Source organism: Malania oleifera, chromosome 6 (assembly GCF_029873635.1).
Source record: "Malania oleifera isolate guangnan ecotype guangnan chromosome 6, ASM2987363v1, whole genome shotgun sequence".
NCBI classification, from domain to species: Eukaryota; Viridiplantae; Streptophyta; class Magnoliopsida; order Santalales; family Ximeniaceae; genus Malania; species Malania oleifera.
In genome coordinates this window covers 38,282,411-38,307,241 of record NC_080422.1, presented here as the reverse complement: position 1 = coordinate 38,307,241, position 24,831 = coordinate 38,282,411, and the positions used below count along the sequence as shown (strand labels likewise).

The window sequence follows — 24,831 nt, the reverse complement described above, 5'->3', positions numbered from 1 at the left end:
TAAGTTCTTCGTACAAGCTTCAAACTAGTAAAAGAAACGCAGTAATGGAATGGGGAAATAGTGGTTGTGTGGGGGATATTTTGATGATGGTTGTGTGGGTGCTAGAGGGGAGGCCGTGAGAGTGAGATAAGGATGGGGTTGTTGGATAGGATAGTGGTCTCTTACCACCGGATCTCCGGAGCGAATGCTTAGCCTCACACTACTCGATAAGATTGGACAAAGCTTAAATATGCTTTAGCAAAGGAAATCCCTTTTTAATTCAATAACAATACGTAGCTCTCTATGCTTTTTTAGTTTTTACAGTGGAGTTATAGAGACTTAGCACAAAGGGACAAGACAATAAACAACTCACACTTCCCATACAAACATGGGAGACACAAATAATAAATATAGCAACTTACTAGACACATTAATGGTTCTAACACAACTTACTAGCACACACACAACTTACTAAGAACAAACACATGCAAGCAAGTTGTCTTGCAATATTACACATTAAATAAGAGTGAAAGGGAAGGGTCCAAATTCATATGGGGTCCATAAGAGTGTATAGGTTCCATATGGGTCTCGAACTTGCTTATTTCAATGCTTAGATGATAGTACTATCGAGTAGGTTGCACTCCCAAGGCTCCTAGTCGCATCCATGGTTGAAGCATTCTGGAAATCTTTAGTGTTCAGTAGACCTAGTTGCACCTCATGGTCTCCTGGTTCCACCCTAGTCAAGATAATCTAGAAAATCTACTATGCTGGTACTCTAGAATCTTCTATCTTGACCTGGTCTCCCATTGTGCCTTCTTGGTTGCACAAGATGGTCGAACAAGGACACTCTACATTACTTGAATCCATGTGTACCTATAAAATAATCACAAACCAAAGTAGACATCTAGAGGCCGTCCATGTATCACCATGTCGGCAAAAAAAAGGGGTAAGGCCTGCTGATCCCCATCATCTCTCCCGGGCCCAAAATAATTCTTCTCCAAAGAATGAGAAGTGAAGTACTGGGAGTACAATTCTGGGTTAAGACGAAGGAGGTCTTCTTTCAAAATCTAGTTACGCTCAGATATTGGTTTACCTCTCCACTTAACCAAGAATTTTTGGTATAAACCTGCTCGTGTGAATGTTGTCTTGTCATCCAAGATCTCTTCAATTTCATCACGATTTTTGGGTATGGGTAAAGGTGGAGGTAAAGGCAATTTAGGGGTTTCATGTTTATGTGGAGTGGAGAACGAAGTGGGATCACCTACAAGGTTAGTACTGGAGGGCTCCACAAAAGGAGATGCTTTAAGAAATGAGGTTAGATCCTCAACATTAAAAACATTGTTTATGCCAAAATCAACAGGAATATCCAGCATGTAAGTATTAGAACTAATTTTTTTTAAAAAACTTTTGAAAGGACCCATCTTTTTAGCGTGCAACTTTCTTACCTTTCCTAGAGGAATTCGCTCGGGAAGAATATGGACCATAACCATATCACCCTCTGAAAATTCTTGTAACCTGCAATGTATGTCAGCACTAGATTTATAATGCTTATTGTTCAAGTTAATTTTCATTCTTATTTTAGAGTATAGGTCATGTATATGCTTAGCAAAAGCATCAGCTTGTTCACTCACTCTAACTTGTGGAGGTAATGGGACAAGATCTATAGCCTTCCTAGGTTGATAACCAGTGATAACCTAAAAAGGACTCAATCCTGTGGTTCTATTCACTAAGCTATTAAATGCAAATTCAACCATCGGAAGACACAAATCCCATGAACTTATGTTCTCACCTACTAGCCATCTTAATAGGTCACCTCAGATCCTATTAACTACTTCAATTTTCCCATTAGTTTGGGGGGTGGTAAGCATTAGAAAACTGGAGTTTGGTACCTAACATTGCCTACAAGGTTTTCCAGAAGTAACTCAAACTTTACATCCCGACCAGAAACAATGGTCTTGGGAAGACCATGCAGTCTTACAAATTCTCTAAAAAAAATAGATGTAATTTTTGATGCATCATGTGTTTTGTTACATGGAATAAAATGAGACATTTTGGAGAATCTATCCACGACAACAAACAATAATCATTCTTTCTAGTAGTCCTAGGGAGTCCTAAAACAAAGTCCATCCTAATATTTTGCCAAGGGGTATGAGGTACAGGTAAGGGAGTGTATAGTCCAGTGTTTTTCTTCCTACCCTTTGCAGTTTGACATGTTCCACAATAAAATACAACTCTAGCAACATTCCCTTTTATACTAGGCCAAAAGAACCTATCCTCTACCATAGTAATGGTTTTTATCCCTACCAAAGTGACTTGCAGCACCACCTGCATGCGGTTCCCTTATTAACTGGTCACGTAGAGATGTAGAGGGTATGCACAACCTAGTTCCTTTGAATAGGAATCCACCATGGATCACAAAGTCTAGATAGGATCCATGAAGTCCTTGTAATAGGTTAGAAAAGATGTCACATAAATCAGGACATTGAAATTTGAAATTAGGAATAACTTCCCAATAAAGGGGGGGGGGGTTAATTGGATTCTTTTTTATTTTAGTAGTTTTTGAGCTTTTGCTTATGATACCAAGAAAAATACAATTAATAATTGATAATCACACTTGAAAATACTGAAATTTAATTTCACAAGCCAATCAATGAAACCAAAGCAATTCAACCACTTAACCAAGAATATTTGTACTTTTGTCAATTTCCCTGTGAATGTTTACCACGTTCTTTGAGTAACCTCTTCGTATGCACTTTTCTTGATCAAGATTTCCGCAGATTAACTAACATACTCCCTTTTGGGTTTTCGCAAATGGTTAATCAAAACGTACTTTCTAAATATCAAGAGTCTTTGTTTATGTCTAACTTTAAAACCTGCAACTGTACTTTAAATCACACCACAACAGCTAGTACAGAAAATAGAAAGTAAAGAAGAGAGAAAGACACAAGGTTTTTACGAGGTTCGGCTTCAATACAACCTACGTCCCCACCCTTGGCAAAATACCGAAGGGTTCCACTATAGCAGTTCCATTACCGGGTGGAACAACACCTGTTTACAATCACTCTTTGGACAAGGCTAGAGCTCGCCTTCTCCAAACAATATACCCTTGTTTGGCCAATAATCCAATAGCCTGGAATCATCCAAAATCTACAAGAGAGATATCAAAAAACTGATGTACAAGAGATGCTCACACAAAGAGCATATTAGTACAAATTGAAACTATGTACTTCAACAGATAAATATCAAGAAAGAAATACACTTTTGAAGTTTAACAAGGATTTCACCAAATTTCTTTTCTCCAGATGAGAAATCAATAATCTTTCTTCAGGAATTAATGAGTAAGAATATTAGAATCACAAAACTTTCAGCTTGCAAGAGATTGATCAAGGTGAGACTTTGAGAGCAAGAGAGCTTGAGAGATTTTCAATGCTTGGTATATTTTTGATTTTCAAAAACCATGTATTTATAGGCTTCCAAAACAAGTTTCCTTGTTGCAAGAGTTTCCTTAAAGAGTTTCCCAAGTTGTTAGAAAATTTAGAGCTCAAACAGCTATATTTTAAAATATTAAATTTTAAAAAAATTTCTTGTTAAACAGTGTTCAAATGTTTGAAGATTTGAGTTTAGATGTCTAAAGTTCCTGAAACCCTTTACTAAATGAACTGGACACAAGGTCAGATGTTTGACGAGAGGGTTCAGACGTCTGAGGTGTAGGGTTCAGATGTTTGAAGTATCGAGTTCATACGTCTGAACTGCTACTGCCTGTTTCTGTTTTGATCCATAAAATCTTCAGACGTCTGCACTTAATCTTCAGATGTCTGAACATGAAGTTCAGTCATCTGAAGTTGCCACTTTAGACATCTGAATTAAAAAGTTCAGTCATCTGATCTGCCAAGAACCTGTTTTAGAAAATATTTTTCTTTAAAAACTGATTTGCTCTCTTATGATTTTTACAAGACTTATTTTAGAAATCTTAAATAGGTCTTTAAGTCCTCATAATCTCTTGGAAGAGCTTCAAAACATATTTCAAACGATATTTTAGCTTTTGAAATACTTACAAATTGTTTCCTAAGCCTTTCTATGTCATGCTTGAATTCTTTCTCATTCGTTGCTCTTAAAGTTCTTTGAAAATTTTCTTGAGCTAACTTTATCTGCAAATGCCTTAGTTTCTCCTTGGATCATTGATTAGTTGACCCACACTTGATTCATACTTGATCTTTACTTGAATCACACTATCTTTACTTGAACTATACTTAATCTTTACTTGAACCATACTTGAGCCATATTTCCTGAAACACAAAAACTCAACCTTTCCAAGTTAAGTAGTCCTTTATTTTTTATCACGAAAATCGATTAAAAGACCTTGTTAGGCCAACAATCTCCCCCTTTTTGATGATGACAAACAAGGAGTAAAGATAAAGGTTTTATGAAACATTAATAAGCAAGCCTTGTAAAATGAAATGAGGTAACTCCCACTTACTATAAGCATTAGTAAGCAAGCCCTAGAAAGTTCATCTTATATCCATATCAGTTTAAATTCCATTCATCAAGTTTTCATGTGTGTCCATATATGTTAAGATTCATATAGTTCATCAAGATCTCTATTTATTTTATCTTTACTAAGCACTCTCTCCCCCTTTGTCATTAGTCAAAAAGAATAACAAGATTATAAAAAACCATCAAAAAGTCATTCTTATAACAAAAGGTAATCAGTACAAAGAGGCAATACATAGGAGTTTCATGTGTTCCCATACAAAAACAGAAATGTAACACACAAAAAGCTACATTGTATCATGATTACAGACATCCGAGGTACATGAGTCTTAATACTTTATGACAAACAAAAAATTTCATAGTGACCTAAGATAGGTAGTTTCTAACTATCCTAATCTTCTTCTTCAAAACTATCTCCTTGCTCTTCTTCTTTTTCTTCTTCTTCTTCTTCTTCTTGGGTTCCTTCTTCTTCAGTATTCCCTACATCACCTTCTTCAGAATCTCCTTCTTTTTCTGTAGAGTCATCATCATCATCTCCACTTGGAGTAGTAGAGCTAATGTCCATGGGATCACTTCCCTTTGAAGATTTTGCATGATATTGTTTTATATGAGTAACCCGCTTATCAAGTGATGTGACTTTTTATTTAATGTTCTGAAGTCCAGTGCGTACTTCAGATGAAAAGTTGGAGAAATCCCTTAGAAAGGATAAGAACCATGAAGGCGTGTCTTGAGATGAGCCAAGGTCCTGTGAAGAAGAAGATTGTGTTGCTATTGATATTGGTGCAAAGGCTGAGGCTGAGGCTGAAGCTGAGGCTGCTGCAGAGGCAGGTGGTGCATGTGTAGTCCTTCCTATTTTCAAGTACCATCCTGAACTTCCCTTTGTCATACCCCATTTGATTGAGAGAAGTCTCATTGAAAAGATCATATTAGGTTCTTGAAATTAGGAATAGCTTCCCAAGAGGTGTGAATTGGCTTTTAAAAATTTCTTTTAATTCCTTTTGAGAAACCTTAAACTTCCTTTATTTCTTTTAACCAATTCTTGACTTGTTTGTTTAATTCTTTAATCAATCGAGAACTTAGTTCCTTTATCCAATCAATAACACAATTAAACAACCAATCAATTAAACAATATCTTCAAACCAAACAATCAATTTATTTGCTAAGTACAAGTTAAACAACAAACAACCAAACCAAGATATAAAGTATTTAGCACTTTGGTAATATAACAACTCAAGATGGTTGTTTGTTTATATTTGCCAAATTTGAACCAAGCCCTATAGTGAATGAGAATTTATGCTTGCTAATGTAAAGCCCTGTATAGATGAATCAAATCCTTCTTTCCAAATATTTAGAACTCAAATAAACTCTTGGTAAATTTATCTTTGGGATGTTAACCAAGTAATGTACTCCTGTAAGGTTTCCGCAAGATATGGTTTAACCAACGTACTCCCTTTCGGTTTTCGCAACCCAAATCAAAATTAAACCTTAAGTTTGTTTGATTTCCAAATATATGTAGTTTATATGATTTTTAAAATTAAACCATCCACGCAATTTTAAATATGCACTAAAAATAAAGAGTAAGGGAAAGAGAGAGTGAGACGGGGATTTTTACGAGGTTTGGCTTATACCCAGCCTACATCCTCACCTTTGGCAAGCCACCAAAGGATTCACTAAACCTGTTCTATTGATGGGTGGAACAAAACCTGATTACAAGCGATACCCCACACTCAAACACTCCTTCACTAGGCTAGAGCCCGCCTCTCCAAACGATGTCCCCTCGTTCGGTCACACCTTTAGGCTAGAGCCCGCCTCTCTAAGAAATATCCCCTTGCTTACACAACGATCCAAACAATCCTTGGAACATCAAATAGCTACAAGAAAATACAAGATATAATCTGTGTACAAGTATACTCTCTCAAGGAGCAAGTTAGTACAATTTCAGCACTATATACTTTGAATGTAAAATATCAATATGAAATACAATGAAGTTCAAGTGTAGAATTCACCAATATCCTTCTTAGAAGAGGATTAAGAGTAGGAACTCAGAGAAAAAAAAAGGATCAACACTTCAAAATTCTCAGCAAAAGAATTTTTCAATAAGTGAACAAGAGAGTTATGGAAGAACAAGAGCGCTTTCAGCTTTATAAGCAAATTTTTCAATTTTTGGATGTATTTTGAGTTGCAAAACCATTTATTTATAGAATTTTAAACTTGTTTCCATGTTGAAAAAGTTTCCTTTAAGTGTTTCCCAAAATTTTAGAAAGTTTAGAGCTCAAACAGCTATATTTTAAAATATTAGAATTTAAAAAATTTTCCCGTTGAACAGTGTTCAGATGACTGAAGGTTCGAGTTCAGTCATCTGAAGTTCCTGAAACCCCTTTAAAATAAAACTAGATACAAGGTTAGATGTCTGAAGTCAGAGTTAAGACGTTTAATGTCGTAGGTTCAGTCATCTGAAGTCGCAAGTTCAGACGTCTGAACTTGCTGCTGCAACTCTTTGCCTGTTCTCTGATAGCAGTGACCCTACTTTAGTGTTTTGGCCATAACTTTTTATTTATAACTCCAAATTAAGTTTTATTGGTCTCAAATGAAATCTAAGAGAAAATCCTACAACTTTTATGTTAACCACGTTTTAAAATAATGCGTTTTTAATAGAGAAAAATTCACCTTAATGTGGCTATATAAAAACTGACAGCAAATGGAAAAACTCTTTTTGATACTTTTCATTCCAAAAATGACTCTAACCTTTTTAAAATAATTTTTGACCTTATAAAAATATTTTTTAGGTATTTTAAAAAGTATCTAGGTCTAATTTAACCTAAGAGTTTCAAAATATTTCAAATGATATTTTAAACATTAAAGTACTTACATGAAAACTTATAAAACTTTTCTCATTCTAGGTTCTTGAGTCTTCATGTTTTGTCCTTGGATTGAGTCCATCTTTTCTTCAAGCTTCCATATTCTTTGAGCTTTTTCACTTTGCCTTTCTTTGGCTCTTTTGACATTAATATGCCTTGGCTTTCAACAACTCATTCATGTCCTCATATTCTTCAAGATTTCATATATCATCTTTAAATCCATGCTTTGACTCTTTTAAGCTTCATTTGATCCTTGTAAGCACTTTGACCTTACTTTCTCATATATGAGCCCTGAAATATCATTACTCACACAAATACATTAAATTCCACTTGTTTGTTAGCATCAAAATACGATAACAAGATTTTAAGCCCTGTAAGGCCAATAGTTCTTTTTATGAAAAATTCAAAGATATTGGTAACATTAAGATGAGTAAAGAGAAGAGTAAGAATTCCTCCATAAGGAAGAATAACTCAAGAAGATTCCAATTTGGTCCACATCCACCTAACGATTAAACTAGCCAAGTCTAGTTTCTTTCCCTTAATAAGACACCAAAGAACAAAACATTCAATATAGGAAAGATGATCAAAAGAGCCTTGTTTTGGTATGATATTGTTTGAAACAAGTTTGTGTAGAACCTGGTCTTTTAAGTTCAGTTGTTTGTATAGCAGAGGATGTGCAAAATCGATAGGTTCATTTTCCATGATCATTGGAAGAAAAGCTTCAGGAGTGAATCATTGTTCTAGGATCCAAGATTTAGCAAACATAGGATAGTTAAAATCTCTTGGAGTAATTTTGAAAATAGGAGACAATATTTCAAAATTCAGCAAAAATTTTTTTCCTTTAATTTCTGAAGAAAAAAAATTCCATTTTCATATATCATATTAGCATAGAAAATTTTGACAAGATGGCGAAAACAACCTTTGGGTTGTTGAGTGATGAAATCAACCCAACCAATGTCATGAAATAATGAAAGGATATCTGGAAACTCAGTATTGAAGAATGAAACATCCAGAATTTTACCTAAGATTCGTTCTACAAAACCTAGTGAAGTACGATAACGGATTCGAGCTCAAGGAGCAACCAACCACTTGTCAATATTTTGAGCATCTTTCCCTGATGAAGAACCCTTGTTAGCAGTTTGCTTGATTCGAGGCATCGATATACGTGATTTTGGATGTGCTAGGTTTCGTGGGGTGAATCTTTGAAGAGTAGAAGCTTCATATTGAAGTGAGGATGAGAGAAGATGAAGAAGGAGGTGTTCGGATGAGTGAAGCAAGCAACTTCAGAAGTCTGAAATTAGGGTTTGGTCCATTAGAAATATTTAAACACAGCAACTTTAGATGTCTGAAGATTATCTTCAAATGTCTGAAGATTTTAAAGCCTGAAATTTGAAAAGTTAGTAGGCGTTTAGACGTCTGAAGTCCCAGGTTCAGTCATCTGAACCTGTCCGCTACAGTGTTCAGACGTCTGGGGTGTGAAGTTCAGACGTCTGGGGAAATTTCATTTCTAATATACTTCTCTGCTATGGATTAGCCCAAGTTCTCTCCTAATATGCATAAATCTTTCTTCACTTAGGTGTTTTGTAAATATGTCAACCCATTGATCACTTGTATTTATAATATCAAGAATTATATCCTCTTTTTGAACATGATCTCTCAAAAAATGATGTCTTATGTCTATAGGCTTAGTTCTTGAGTGTGAAATTGGATTTTTAGATATATTTATAACACTTGTGTTATCACACTTTATTGGTATTGTTTTATACTCTAGATTGAAATCTTTTAATTGTTGTTTCATGTATAAGATTTGTGCACAACAACTTCCCGCTGCCACATATTCAGCTTTGATGGTTGATAAGGCTATAGAATTTTGTTTCTTTGAGAACCATGATACTAAGGATTGTACTAAAAAGTGACATGTGCCACTTGTACTTTTTCTATCAATCTTACATCCGGCATAATCAGCATCTGAGTAACTTATCGTATTAAAATCAATGTCCTTTGGATACCATAAACCTAGATCAAGTGATCCTACCAAGTACCTAAGAATTCTCTTAACGGCTGTTAAGTGGGATTCCTTGGGTGCTGATTGAAATCTAGCACACATACACACTCTAAACATAATATCAAGCCTACTAGCAGTTAAATATAGTAAACTACCAATAATTCCTCTATAGTGTGTTATGTCTACTTGTTTTCCTTTTTCATCTCTATCAAGACTTGTGGATGTACTCATTGGAGTTCCTATGGGTTTACTTTGTTCCATATCAAACTTTTTTAGCATATCCTTGATGTACTTAGTTTGATTTATGAAAGTTCCATTTTTAGCTTGTTTTATTTGTAATCCTAGAAAATAATTTAGCTCCCCCATCATACTCATCTCAAATTCTTTTTGCATACATGTGGCAAATTCTTTGCATAGATCTTCATTTGTAGCTCCAAATATAATATCGTCGACATATATTTGAACTATTGGCATATCTTGGTTTTTGGATTTAATGAATAAAGTACTGTCAACCATTCCTTTTGTAAATTCATTTTTAAGTAAAATTTACTTAACCTCTCATACCAAGCTCTTTGGAGCTTGTTTCAAACCATAAAGGACTTTTGTCAATTTGAATACATGGTTTGGATTTTTAGAATTTTCAAAACCTAGAGGTTGTTTGACATACACTTCTTCATTTATATATCCATTTAAGAATGCACTCTTTACATCCATTTGATATAACTTAAAATCCTGATGGGCTGCATAAGCTAAAAACATCCTAATTGCTTCCATCCTTGCCACAGGGGCAGAGGTTTCATCGTAATCAATTCCTTCTTCTTGATTATATCCTTGTGCTACTAGCCTAGCTTTATTTCTTACAATAACTCCATTTTCATCCTTCTTATTTCTAAACACCCATTTGGTTCCTATAATTGATTTATCCTTGGGTTTAGGTATATGAGTTCCCACACTTGACTTCTTTCAAATTGATTTAGTTCCTCCTGCATAGCTATAATCCAAGAATCATCATTTAAAGCATCTTTAATGTTTTTGGGTTCATCTTGGGATAAAAAGGCATAATGGTTGCAAATATTTTTTACTAAGGCTCTAGTGGTTATTCCTTTTGATGTTTCACCAAAAATTTGTTCTTTTGGGTGATTTTTATCATATTTCCATTCTTTAGGAAGTTTCAGATTTCCTTTGAAGTTTTCATTTGGAGCATCATTATTCTTTTCTTCTTTTATTTCAAGGTCTTCTTCGTTTTGTGAAGTGTCTTCTTTTTCATCATTCTTATCTTTAATGTCATGATTATTTGATTCATCAAAAGTTATATGAATTGATTCCATAATAGTAGAAGTTCTTTTATTATAAATCCTATAAGCTTTACTATTTGTAGAATAACCTAGGAAGATACCTTCATCCGACTTTGCATCAAACTTTCCAAAATCATCTTTAGTATTAAGGATAAAACATTTACATCCGAATACATGAAAGTAGGAAATATTAGGTTTTCTACCTTTTCAAAATTCATATGGTATTTTATCTATTTTTGATCTTATTGATACCCTATTTACAATATAACATTCTGTATTTACAGCTTTTGCCCAAAAGTATTTAGGTAGATTATTTTCATTAAGCATTGTTCTTGCCATTTCTTGTAAAGTTCTATTTTTCCTTTCAACAACTCCATTTTGTTGTGGAGTTCTAGGTGTTGAAAAATTATGAGTTATTCCATTTTCATTACAAAATTTATCAACTTCCTTGTTTTTAAACTCTTTTCCTTGGTCACTTCTAGAGCTTGTTACATTATAGCCTTTCTCATTTTGTAATTTCTTGCATAAGGTTATCAATTGGTTACAAGCTTCATCTTTGTTTGCTAGAAATATTACCCAAGTAAATCTTGAATAATCATCTACTATTACAAAAGCATATTGTTTTCCTCCTAAGCTTAAGGTTCTAGTTGGACCAAATAAGTCTAGGTGCAAGAGTTCTAGGGGTCTTTTGGTGGATATGCATTTTTTCTTTTTGAAGCTTGTTTTTACTTGTTTTCCCTTTTGACAAGCATCACACAACTTGTCTTTTATGAATTTAGTATTTGGTAGTCCTTTTACAAGATTTTTCTTTAATAATTTAGATAGTAGGTCAATGCTTGCATGTCCTTGTTTTCTATGCCATAACCAACTTACTTCATTCATAGCTATCAAACAAGTTATGTTTTGATTTGCTAAGTTCTCAAGATTTATGCAATAGACATTATTTATTCTATAAGTTATAAACAGAGTTTCTTTGTTTTTAGGATTTTGGATAACACATTTTTCTTTCATAAATATTATTTCAAACCCTTTGTCACTTAGTTGACTAATACTTAAAAGATTATGGTTTAGTCCTTCCACTAATAGCACATTATCTATAGTGAGCGAAGGTTCTTCGCCAATTTTTCTAATACCAATAATTTTACCTTTGGCATTGTCGCCGAAGGTGAGGTATCCCCTATCCTTTTGTTTTAAAGTAGTGAACTTGGTCTTGTCACTAGTCATATGTCTTAAGCACCCGCTGTCCAAGTACCATTTGTCTGTTGTCGTTGTTGTCCTAAGGCAAACCTACAATGAGGGATACTATGTGTTACTTTTTGGAACCCAAATTCTTTTGACTTTCTTTGTTTTGTTGTTAGTTCCACTATTTGCTTTCCATTCTCCTTGAACTTTAACATATTTTCTTTTTAATGGGCAATTAAACATCACGTGACCTTTAGTCTTGCACATATAGCAAGTGGTGTGTTCATATTTGTTATTTGATTAAGTGCTAGCATAGTATTTAGCTTCCTTAACAAAGTATCTCATGTATAACTTTTTATTCTTTTTATTTTCTTTACCGTTGTAGCCTATTCCTTCTTTGTTCCCATGAAGCCTTTGCTATCTAATCATCTTTTCAAAGTTTTTTTTTACCGTTGGTAAAGTTATAGATAATCTTTTCTTTATCCTCATCTATCTTTTTGAGTTCATTTATTTCTAGATCCTTTTTATTCAAATTATCTTTACGAGTTTTATCTAACTCTTGTTTTGCTATATTTATTTCTTCTTCCAACTTCTTAATACAAGTATTTCTTTCTTCTTCAATAACTTTGAATGATTCAAGTTGCTTCACTAGTTCTTGATTTTGATCTTTCAAAGTTATATTTCTCTTCGAAATTTTTATGAATCTTTTATGTAGTGAGAATAACTCAGCTTGTAATTCCTTATAAGATGGCATACTATCACATGACTCATCATAAGATTCATTTTGAGATTCATTTGAGGAGTAATAAGAGTTTACCTCTTCGTCATTCCCCATAAAGCATATATTTGCCATTTCTTGTTCACTTGCTTCAATTTCAGTTTCGCTGGAGCTTGAGTCATCCCAAGTAGCCTTCATAGCTTCCTTCTTTTTCTTTTTGTCTTTTTTGAACAACAGGCAGTCCGGTTTGATATGCCCTGGTTTTTTGCAATGATAATAAATTGGTGTTTCATTCTTACGTTTATTTTCTTTCCTACTTGTCTCTCCTTTTTTGGTTTTCTTTTTATTAAACTTTCTAGGAAACCTTTTATTTCTTTTGTAGAATTTTCCTAGTCTCTTAGTAATGAATGCTAATTCATCTTGATCTAAGTCACTTGTTTCACTTTCTTCTTCACTAGTGCTGTGACTAGATGGTTTTAGTGCTATGGATCTTTTATACTTTGGTTCAGGATTCCTTTCTTTCAAGGCCATTTCATAGGTGAGAAGTGAGCCTATAAGCTCATCCAAAGAAGTAGTCTTAAGGTTTCTACCTTCTGTGATAGTTGTAGCCTTTGTTTCCTAAATAGAGGGAAGGCCTCTTAGAATTTTTCTGATCATTTCATAGGTAGTATAGGTTTTTCCTATGGCACTTAAGGAGTTTATTAGGTGGGTAAATCTAGTGTACATGCTTGATATTATTTCATCAGGATTCATCTTGAATCCTTCATATTTTCTTGTTAACATGTCTATCCTTTTATCTCTAACATCAACGATTCTTTCATAAGTTACTTCTAACTTGTCCCAAATCTCCTTAGTTGTTTTGCAAGCCATGACTTGGTTAAATTCATTAGCATCTAATGCACAGTATAACGCATTTATAGCGCTTGCATTTATTTGAACCATTTTATAATCAAAGTTGGTCATATCTTTCTTTTCTTTTGGAATATGTTTTCCATCAACTATCTTAGTGGGGATAAGGTTTCCATCCATAAAAACTTCCCATGCTTTCCAATCCATGTGTTGGAGATATATTTCCATTCTCTTTTTCCAAAAGGTATAATTGTGTCCACAAAAGATTGGTGGATGGGTTGAGGATTGGCCTTCACCGAAGGGTGCTACTCCAATGTTTGCCATTAGATCTTTTTATAATTAATAACTGATAATCACACTTGAAAACACAGAAATTTAAATTCACAAGCCAATCAATGAAACCAAAGCAATTCAACCACTTAACCAAGAATATTAGTACTTTTGTCAATTTCCCTGTGAATGTTTACCACCTTCTTTGAGTAACCTCTTTGTATGCACTTTTCTTGATCAAGATTTCTGTAGATTAACCAACGTACTCCCTTTTGGGTTTTCGCAAATGGTTAATCAAAACGTACTTTCTAAATATTAAGAGTCTTTGTTTATGTCTAACTTTAAAACCTACAACCTGCACTTTAAATCACACAACAACAGCTAGTACAGAAAATAGAAAGTAAAGAAAAGAGAAAGACAAAAGGTTTTTACAAGGTTTGGCTTCAACGCAGCCTACATACTCGCCTTTGGCAAAATACCGAAGGGTTCCACTATAGCTGTTCTATTACCGGGTGGAACAACGTCTGTTTACAATCACTCTTTGGACAAGGCTAGAGCCCGCCTTCTCCAAACAATATACCCTTGTTTGGTCAACGATCCAACAGCCTCGAATCGTCCAAAATCTACAAGAGAGATATCAAAAAGTTGGTGTACAAGAGATGCTCACACAAAGAGCATATTAATACAAATTGAAACTATGTACTTCAAAAGATAAATATCAAGAAAGAAATACACTTTTGAAGCTTAACAAGGATTTCACCAAATTCCTTTTCTCCAGATGAGAAATCAATAATCTTTCTTCAGGAATTAATGAGTAAGAATATCAGAATCACAAAACTTTCAGCTTGCAAGAGATTGATCAAGGTGAGACTTTGAGAGCAAGAGAGCTTGAGTGATTTTCAATGCTTGGTATATTTTTTATTTACAAAAACCATGTACTTATAGGCTTCCAAAACAAGTTTCCTTGTTGCAAGAGTTTCCTTAAAGAGTTTTCCAAGTTATTAGAAAATTTGGAGCTTAAACGGCTATATTTTAAAATATTAAATTTAAAAAAAATTTCCTGTTAAACAGTGTTTAGATGTCTGAAGATTCGAGTTTAGACGTTTGAAGTTCCCGAAACCCTTTAATAAATGAACCGGACACAAGGTTAGACGTCTGAGGTGTAGGGTTCAGATGTCTGAAGTATCGAGTTCAGACGTCTGAACTACTACTGCCTGTTTCTGTTTTGATCCATAAAATCTTCAGACGCCTGCACTTAATCTTTAGACGTCTGAAGTAATTCTTTAGATGTTTGAACATGAAGTTCAGTCATCTGAAGTTGCCACTTTAGACATCTGAACTGAAAAGTTCAGTCATCTGATATGCCAAAAACCTGTTTTAGAAAATATTTTTCTTTAAAAACTAATTTGCTCTCTTATGATTTTTACAAGACTTATTTCAAAAATCTTAAATAGGTCTTTAAGTCCTCATAATCTCTTGGAAGAGCTTCAAGACATATTTCAAACAATATTTTAGCTTTTGAAATACTTACAAATTGTTTCCTAAGCCTTTATATGTCATGCTTGAATTCTTTCTCTTTGGTTGCTCTTGAAGTTCTTTGAAAATTTTCTTAAGCTAACTTTATCTGCAAATGCCTTAGTTTCTCCTTGGATCATTGATTAGTTGACCCACACTTGATTCATACTTGATCTTTACTTGAATCACACTTGATCTTTACTTGAACTATACTTGATCTTTACTTGAACCATACTTGATCCATGTTTCCTGAAAAACAAAAACTCAACCTTTCCAAGTTAAATAGTCCTTTGTTTGTTATCACCAAACCAATTGAAAGACCTTGTTAGGCCAACAAGATTATTCTTTCTTATTATTCTCGAAGCCTATTACTCTCATTTCCAAGGTTTGTAAAGTTTTCACAACTCGGCTAAAAGCATCATCAGCTTTGTTTTCAACACCAACTCGATGTTTGAGCATAAAGGTATACTACTAAATGTACTCAATCCACTTTACATGCCTATGATTTAGTTTCTCTTGAGTGCTTAAGTATCTAGGGGCCTAGTGATAAGAAAAGAGTACAAACACCTATGGGAATAAGTAATGTCTTTAGTGCTTCCAATATTGGACTATAGCATAGAATTCCTTATCATAGGTAGAGTAATGCTGCTTAGCATCATTTAACTTTTCACTGAAGAAAGCAACGAGGTTGCCCTCTTGACTCAGCACTTCTCCTATGGCAATACTCGAAGCATTATAAGCTACATCAAAATTTTTTTGAAAATCAGGGAGGTGTAGCACATAGGCTTTTGTCATCCAATCTTTAATGTCTAAGAAGGCTTTGGTTGTAGCTTTAGGCCACACAAACTCTCATTTCTTTACATAATTTGTAATGGGTGCCATGACGGTCCTAAAATCCTTAATGAATCTTATGTAGAATGTGACTAACCCATGAAAACTTCTGGTTTCATGAAGATTTATGGGAGTAGGTCAATTTTGAATAGCCTGGACCTTCTCAAGGTCAACAAAAATTCCAGTCTCATATACAACATATCCTAGAAAGATTTTTTGAGGGGTCATGAGGGTTCACTTATTCCAATTTGCATACAGTTTCTGCTCTCTTAGTACTTTCTTCTTAAGTGATCTAGGTGTTCTTTCCTTATTCGGCTATAAATCAAGATGTCATCTTAGTAGAAAATAAGGAAATGCCCAATAAAAAGGTCTTAAAATTTGAGTTGTCACTCTCATAAAGGTGCTTTGTGCATTAGTGAGACCAAACGACATCACCAACCATTCGTACAAGTCATCTATAGTTTTGAATGCATCCTTCCATCATCTTCAGTTCTTATTCTAATCTGATGGTATCCACTCTTAAGATCAATTTTTGAAAAGATCTTGGAACCAACCATTTTATTGAACATATCATCTAGCTTAGGTATGGGAAATCTATATTTGACAATGATTTTATTAATGGCTCTACTGTCAATGCACATTCTCCAAGTTTCATCTTTCTTTGGAGTAAGAAGTGCAAGACATGTACGTGGGCTCATGCTTTCTTAAATAAATCCTTACTTCTCAACTCATCAACTTGCCTTTTCAGTTCCTCATATTCTTTGGGATTCATTCTATAATGAGGAAAATTAGGTAAAGATGATCCTGGAACAAGATCTATAACGTGCTGAATGTTTCTTATGGGAGGCAATTCATTTGGAGGTTTAGAGATAACATCCTCAAATTTAGCAAGTATGGGTGACACTTCATATGGTTTCTCATGTTCAAGAGTAGAGGTGTCATTTTCCTTGGTTACCACGACATAGACAACTTGTGCCTCTTTACTCCCTTGCTCAAATTGCTTTTTGCTTAGAATATGCAAAGATGTTCCAACCTTCTCTTTTCTTTTCAAGCTTTTATTTTCCTTGTCTTGTTTTTCCTTTTTAGGCTCTAGAGGACTCAAGACAATCTTCTTTCCATTACACCCAAAGATATAGGTGTTGGTTCGACCATTGTGTGAAACATCAAGATCATACAACCAAGGTCTTCCTAACAAAATATAGGCAATATCCATAGGTAGGATATCACACCAGATTTCTTCTTCATAGTTTGCAATATTGACAGAGACTAAGCACCTATGGCTTATAGACATCGTTGCTGCATTTGCCCAAGAAACTTTGTATGGATTGGGATGAGCTTCAATTTTCAAACCCAATTTTTCTGAAACTAATTTTGAAATCACATTCATGCAGCTTCCACCATCGATCATCATCTTGCAACTTTTATTTCCACACTTGATGTAAGTATGAAAAATAGAAGTGTAGTGCTAATCCTCTTGTTCTCGAGGGGTAACCATGATACATCGCAAGACATTTACAGTAGCATTTACATCTTTTTCAATGGAAAATTCATCCTCGCTTGCTACTTCCTCGAGAATATAAAGGTGTTCTTCCCCCAATTCTTCTTCTTCATCCTCTCTTTCAATTTCTAGATTCCTAATGGGACATTGCTTAGCAAAGTGGCCCTTTTTATGACACATGTAGCACACATCATTCCCTGAGATTTGTTTAGAGGACCCATTCACGGGTGCCTTTCCTTTGTCCAAGGGCTGTTGGATGTTGGGATTGCTACCTCTTGAAGTGACTTGACTCGTATTAGTAGGTCTAGTCTTCTCATAAGATGTGGCCTTTCTTTAGTAAGTGTCATTGGAAATGTTTCCAAATTTCCTGCCCATTTGAGCTTTACTCCTCTGCTCATAGTCATGTGCCAAGTTAAAGGCATGCTCAAGGGAGTCAATGTGATAGGGAAACAACTCTTTCCTCAATTCATGTTTCAAACCAATCCTAAAATGAGAAATCTATTGGCTAATGCTATCTTCTACACCACATCTAATAGAAAGTTCATCAAACTAGCTCATATACACAGTCAAACTCATACTACCTTGTCTAACGCTATAGAGCTTATCCATGAGATGTTCCCTATAAGAAATTGGGACATACTTTTCTGTCAACCTTTCTTTCATCAAGTCCTAATGTTCTATGGGTCTATGACCTAGGCAAGCTTCTTGTCTTTCAAAATTTACCCAATGAAGCTTAGCTTGCCTAGTTAGTCTCATCTTTGCAAACCTCATTTGGTGTGGGTCATGCATCTTATACCAATCAAAGTATGAATCCATTTCAGCTAACCAATCCTAAAAACATTTTGGATCCATTTGACCATCATATGTATGGGCTTAAATTTTTATTTTCTTCATTACATCCATATTTGGATCATGATTTTCCCTACAATATGGTCTCCTTGATTGGAATTCCTCTTCACCATAATCCTCTTCATTCCAATGTGGAACATAAGCGTCATGATGCTAGAATCTTCTGGAAGCATTTCGCCTTAGTGGGGGATGAACAGGAGGTCGTTCTAGAGGAGGTTTCCTTTCTCTTGGAAGGTTGTTTAGTTCCCTAGAGTGGTGGGAAGATAGTTCATTGCTAATCTCAAGGGGCTATCCTAAATTTTCTAGAGGTGGTTCAGGAACAAAATTAGCTTCCAGCCTCTCAATTCTAGTAAGGGCATTCATTAAGTCTTGGGTTAAGACTTGAACTTGGGCTTGAAGTTCATCTAAGAGGATATCATGGTCCATATCAATCCTGTTGGCCTAACAAGGCTTAATCTCATTTTGATGATAACAAATCAAGGTTACTTAACATGTCTATGCAAGTTTGAGTTTTAGGACTTAAGTGATCTTATGGTTTCAAGTGGATATACTTGAAGAGTTTGAATGTAAAATCACACTTAAGGCTACAAGACATGATAAACATGAAGGTTCAAGTCATATGAGACACGAAGCTTGTTGAAGTAGTGCTTTAAGCTTAGAAGATATAGTGGAAGCTTCATAACATGAAGACGTAGACACTAAGATAGGAAAATCATATGAAAGTCTCATGTAAGTACTTCAAAACTCAATATTGACTGATTGAAACTCCTAGGACATGTCATTGGACTTAGATACCTAAATTCATTCATGAAAAATATCTTCTCAAAGTCCAAATTGAGTTTTCAAATATATGAATTAAGTTTGGAACCAAAAAATATTGAAAAACAAGTTTTGTTCAAAGATAGGCGACTGATGTTAAGTCATTAGGCGACTGTGGTGCTTCTTTGTTTGAAAATATTCAAACAGAATAGGCATAGGCAACTGACCTATCGAGAACAGTTGACTGACCCCATTCTGACTTTCAAAATGCGGTGATTTTAAAACAGCACAGGCAACTGACCCTTCGAGGACAAGCGACTAATGCATGTGTTTAGATGTTTAACAGTGCTGATATTGTTTCCAAATCTTACCTGAATGGTTTCCAAATTGAGAGAACATTCAAAGGAAAGTTTTTGAAAGCCTAGTGCACTATTTAAACATATTTTTCTTGCACTTTAAGGCAAGTGTTGATCGTATAGGTCATATCCCATTTTGATTATGACAAATACCTTGGTATTTAATGATTGATAAGTTTGTGTGCAGGATCAAATAGAGATTTCTATATGATGTACATGGACTTGAAGAAATGAAGACCCCAACATTCTTGTCTGTTGTATTTTCTATTATTCAGTTTTATAATATAAAGTAGTATGGTTTGTAATATTTAATGCATTACATGCATGATAGGGTTTAAAGCTCAAATGACCTTAGACTGACTTTAGGACTCTCCATACCATACACAATTTGCCCTATTGCCTTAAAATTTTATCACTACATGAATATGGTACTTCTAATAGAGAGAAAAAGACTGAAATGCCCAAAAATGGCATGTCCGATCGATCGAACTCACTTATACTGAGTTCTTCAGTTAACCGAACCCCCAAGGGTTGAATTTTGACCACTCCGTCAACCGAACAAAGATCAATTGAATTATTCTAGTCGACCGAACTCCCTCTAAGTCAAACATTTGACCATACGGTCGATCGCACCTATTGCTTAAACCAACCACTTGGTCGAACGAGTTCCCACGTGTGTTTAGCCAACTACCCCATCGACCGAACCACTTAGTTCAAATCCACACGGTCGACCGAACATCGCAGAAATGACAAATTGCCTTTGGGAACCCTAGTTTGGTCGATTGAACTTTCAGTTCAAATTTTACCTGGTCGACCGAACTTGGACACTTGGTCAATCGAACCTTAAGTTCGATCGATCGGCCCTCTCAGGTTGTTTAATTTTTATTGAGAGTTAAACTAGGTTAATTTTTATTAAACTCACTTAATCTTTTTCAAAAATACCCAGCGTGTCCCCAACGACTATATTTTCTCCTATTTCTATATATAGCCCCTCACTTACTAAAATGAAGTATGGATTAGGGTTCATGATTAAGAAAAATCCTTAGAAAATATTTTTGGCCAAAATTCTCATACTCCTAAAATTCGTCAAATCTATTGCTAAAATTCTACCTCTTGTGTTTATCTATCTACTTAACTTGAAAGGTAGTATTTCTTATATCTCTTACATAGGTCATTCTCTCCCTTGTTTCAAATTGTTTCATGTATTGATTTTTGGAAAGATACCTAAGGTTTTTCCCATTATATTTCACTCATAAATATTTGATTGGGAAAAACCCTTGAGTGGCTGGGAACTTTGTATCCTCATTGAGAGTTTTCGTAAGCTTGATTTGTGCTTTGATGAAAATCTTTTGAGCAAGCATAAAAACCCTATTATCCACTGTGCTTATTACTTGAGGAATATTATTTGAGATAAGTGTTAGGGTTATTAAGAGCTTTTGACTAATCTCTTCACAAGCACATCAACTTGACATTAAAAGCCTCACTCTCACATACACACATTGATATACACTTGATTGAGAGTTAACACTTGAGTTAATGAAATCTCACTAGAGCTTAATATCCGATCCTTTTTTAGTGCATTATTTAGTTGAGCATATTGGTACATATTTGCTTAGTGTAAGTATCACTTTATTTGTACTCAAATTTCTATATCGTTTGTATTCCAGGCGTGGGCCTGAAGAGGGAGACTAGACCTATTGAATAGTCTTGGACTGGCTTAGACCTGGTTAGGAAAGCTAGGTGCGTCATCCTTGTAAGGCGTGTTGGTTGAGGTCAGCCCCTTAAATTGACTTGGTTATAACCGGTACCGCTCCACCCATTAAGTGAGCATTAGTGGAATCCTCGGGCTTGCGTGCTAGAGGCGACGACGTAGGCATAGTTGGCCGAACCCTGATAACATATCTGGTGTTGATTTTATTTTCCACAATTTACTTTCTACACATGTATGTTTATGTTTATCGTTTAAATATTTAATTGGGATTGTGAATACATAGAAAGACTCTAGGTTTGTGAAATATTGCTTGCTAGATTAGTTGAACCTAGGGGATTAATTTTTAAATACCCAATTCACCCCCACCTCTTGGGAATACACCAAGGCTAACAATAAGAACCCCGATTGAAAAAGTAAACGACATACACATACTTCTGTATACTCTTGTGTGATAGGCGACTACTATTGTTGGTTGTTTCACTTCGAGAAACTGATTTGATCTTTGAAAACAAACATCTTTAATCAGATCTAGTGATATATTTCGAGCTTCAACTTTCGTATTGTTATTTTGAAGTATTATTTTTGAATCTAACGTGAACTAATCTACTCATTTGATGAGCTTTTCATTGTACAAGCAAGTTTTTTCTATTTGTGTATTTTTGACAATTCAGGGACTGAATCATTGCCTAGCAAGAGGGGATTCTCATTAGAGAGATGAATTCCACCTTTGAGGGAGAGAGGTTGTAACTTCACCAGCTAACGAAGTTTGTAAAGGAAATAGTGGGTTGCTTGGGGCAAGGATGTAGGCTGTGGTCGAACCTTATAAAAATAACGGTGTTTAGCTTCTTCTTCTCTACTCTTTTTAATTTTTGCAAGATATTAAATGCGTGCATGTGTTTATTTTCATAAGAACTTATTGAAGATTACATCTTGCTGAATATTACAATTCGTTGAATGTTTGAGATTTTGTTGAAAATTTAAGAACCGTTAGAAAAGGGAAATATTGCCGAAAGTTGTGAACTTGCGGGACATATCATTGTGGTTAAATATATATCATATTATTTGATTAAAGAATTGATTTGAAAAATCAGAAAGGATTACAACATTGAATTTGCAAGTAAATATTTTGAGAAGTAAATAATTGTGAATTGATTTTCAAATTTTTGCATACGTGCTGAAGTTAAACAAGTGACATACAAAAATCAGCTTTGAAAGATAATATTTTTGTTGCTGAAATTCAGATCTTAATATTAATTGTTTCATTAAGGCATAAATCAAATCACTGAATTTATTCTTGAGTACATTATTGTGAATCTTCTTGAATCAAGCTGAAAGTTATACTTCAAACAAGTGCTTAATTGAATGTGTTATCTTATTGTGTGAATTCAGATTGTGTATTAATTCCTACATTCAAATTTAAAGGCTTGTGAGTTACATAGTTTTGATTTATGCATATATATATATATGTATGTATGTATGTATGTATGTATGTATGTATGTATGTATGTATGTATGTATGCATGTATGTATGTATGTATGTATATTCATATTGGAAGATAGAATATTTAAGGGTTAAAGAAAATAAATTCTACAAATAATTTTTAAAGAACCCAATTCACCCCCCCCCCCTCTAGGGATTACATCCTAATTTCAATTGGTATGAGAGAGTAGGTTGTAGTATATAATAAATAGCTATATAAAGATCCCTATGGCAAATTTAGGAGTATCCTCTATTAGTGAAGACCAATCTTCATCTAGACCTCCCATCTTCTGTGGTGAAAACTACACCTTCTGGAAGCAACGAATGAGAATATATTTGCTAACCATTGATTATAAGGTATGGAAAGCAGTCACACATGGTGACTTGAGTCCCACTAAAACCGTAGACAATAAAGAAGTCCCTAAAGAAGGAAAGGAATTGACTGATCTAGACATGAAACTTATACAAATTATCTCTAGTACAATGAATGCGCTATATTGTGCCTTGAATGCAAATGAATTCAATAGAGTTATGGGTTTCAAATTAGGTAAGGAAATTTGGGAAAAGTTAGAGGTTATCTATGAGGGAACCATAGATGTTAGGGTTAGTAGTATTGACATGCTCACCAGTGAGTATGAAGTCTTAAGGATGAACCTAGAAGAATTCATAACTAGTATGTATACAAGGTTCACCCATATTATCAACTCCCTTAATGCACTAGGTAAAATCTATTCAACCTATGAGATGATTATAAAAGTTTTGAGAGGACTTCCTCCTATCTAGGAACCTAAGGCTATTGCTATAACTGGAGGTAGAAATATGAAAACTACTTCCTTAGATGGATTAATAGGTTCGCTTCTCACGTATGAGATGGTGAGGAATGGAAGTGCTGTTGAGAGTAATAAACAAAAGAAAATAATAGCCCTAAAAGCTTCAAAGGATAGTTCCAGTGAGGAAGAGAATGATGAGGGAGATGATGATGATCTAGCCTTGTTCACTAAACACTTAGGAAAATTCTTTAATAAGAACAAGAGATTCGCTAGAAAATTCAGAGGTTCAAAAACAGATAAGGGTGAGACTAATAAAAGGGAAACAAATAGTGAACCCCTACCTGTTATAATTGTAAGAAAGTAGGGCATATTAAACCCGATTGTCCACAGCTTATGAAAGATGGCAAGAAGAATAAAAAAAGAGCAATGAAAGCAACTTGGGATGACTAAAGTTCAAGTGACTCGGAAAGTGAATCAAGCCATCATAAGATGGCTAACCTGTGCTTCACAGCAAGAGACAATGAGGTTAGTTCCTATTCAACCTCATCTTATGAAATTGGTGATGAATCTTGTAATGAATCATCTAAAGGTATGCCTTGTCATAGAGAAATTCTATCAAAATTGTTTTCATTACATAATAGATTCATAAAAGTGTCTAAGACGAATATAGCTCTAAGACAACAAAATAAAACACTTGTGAATCAACTAGAATCCTTTAGATTAATTGAAAAAAGAAAAGGACTCAACCATTGATGAACTCATGTATAAAATCAATAAGATGTCCCAAGAACTAGTTAAGCTACAAGTAAATAGTAAAAGTGCAAAAGACTTAGAAGTTGTAGTCTTAGAAGTAAAGTTGAAGATCATGCTAAAATCATATATAACTTTACTAAAGAAAAAAAGAAATTTGACAAACTTGTTGGAGTTCCACGAATGTCCTTGGACAAGGAAGGAATAGGCTTTAATGGAATTAAGAACACTAAGAAAAAGAGCCTCTACACGGGGTACTTTGTAAAAGCCTCCAATAATTATGATAATACATCTTTAGTCAATACATATGAACACACTACTTGTTTCTTATGTAAGGATAAGGGGCACATAAAATTTGAATGTCCATACAAAAAGAAAGAATGTTAAAATTAGGAATGTATGGAGAGAAAAATCTAAAAATAAATCAAATTCAAAAAGACCTAAGAAGGTATGGGAACCAAAAGTAACACCTTGAATCCCTTCTTTGTAGGTATGCTTTAGGTCCACACCAAAAAAAGATAAATGGTACTTGGATAGTGGGTGCTCAAGGCATATGACCGGAAATAAGTCCAAGTTCACCTCTTTAACATTAAAGGATGGTGGTGGATATGTCACCATTGGAGGCAATGCTAAAGGAAAAATTATCGGCATCAATAAAGTCAGTA

General features: G+C 34.5%; 1 protein-coding gene across 1 annotated transcript; it reads right to left on the bottom strand.

The window, feature by feature from the left end:
- Positions 1-16,687: 16,687 nt before the first annotated feature.
- On the bottom strand, positions 16,688-17,404 carry LOC131158565 (uncharacterized). The gene has a single exon (XM_058113433.1). It carries the CDS (start codon positions 17,402-17,404, stop codon positions 16,688-16,690), a length of 717 nt encoding a protein of 238 aa, XP_057969416.1.
- Between the last annotated feature and the right edge of the window lie 7,427 nt (positions 17,405-24,831).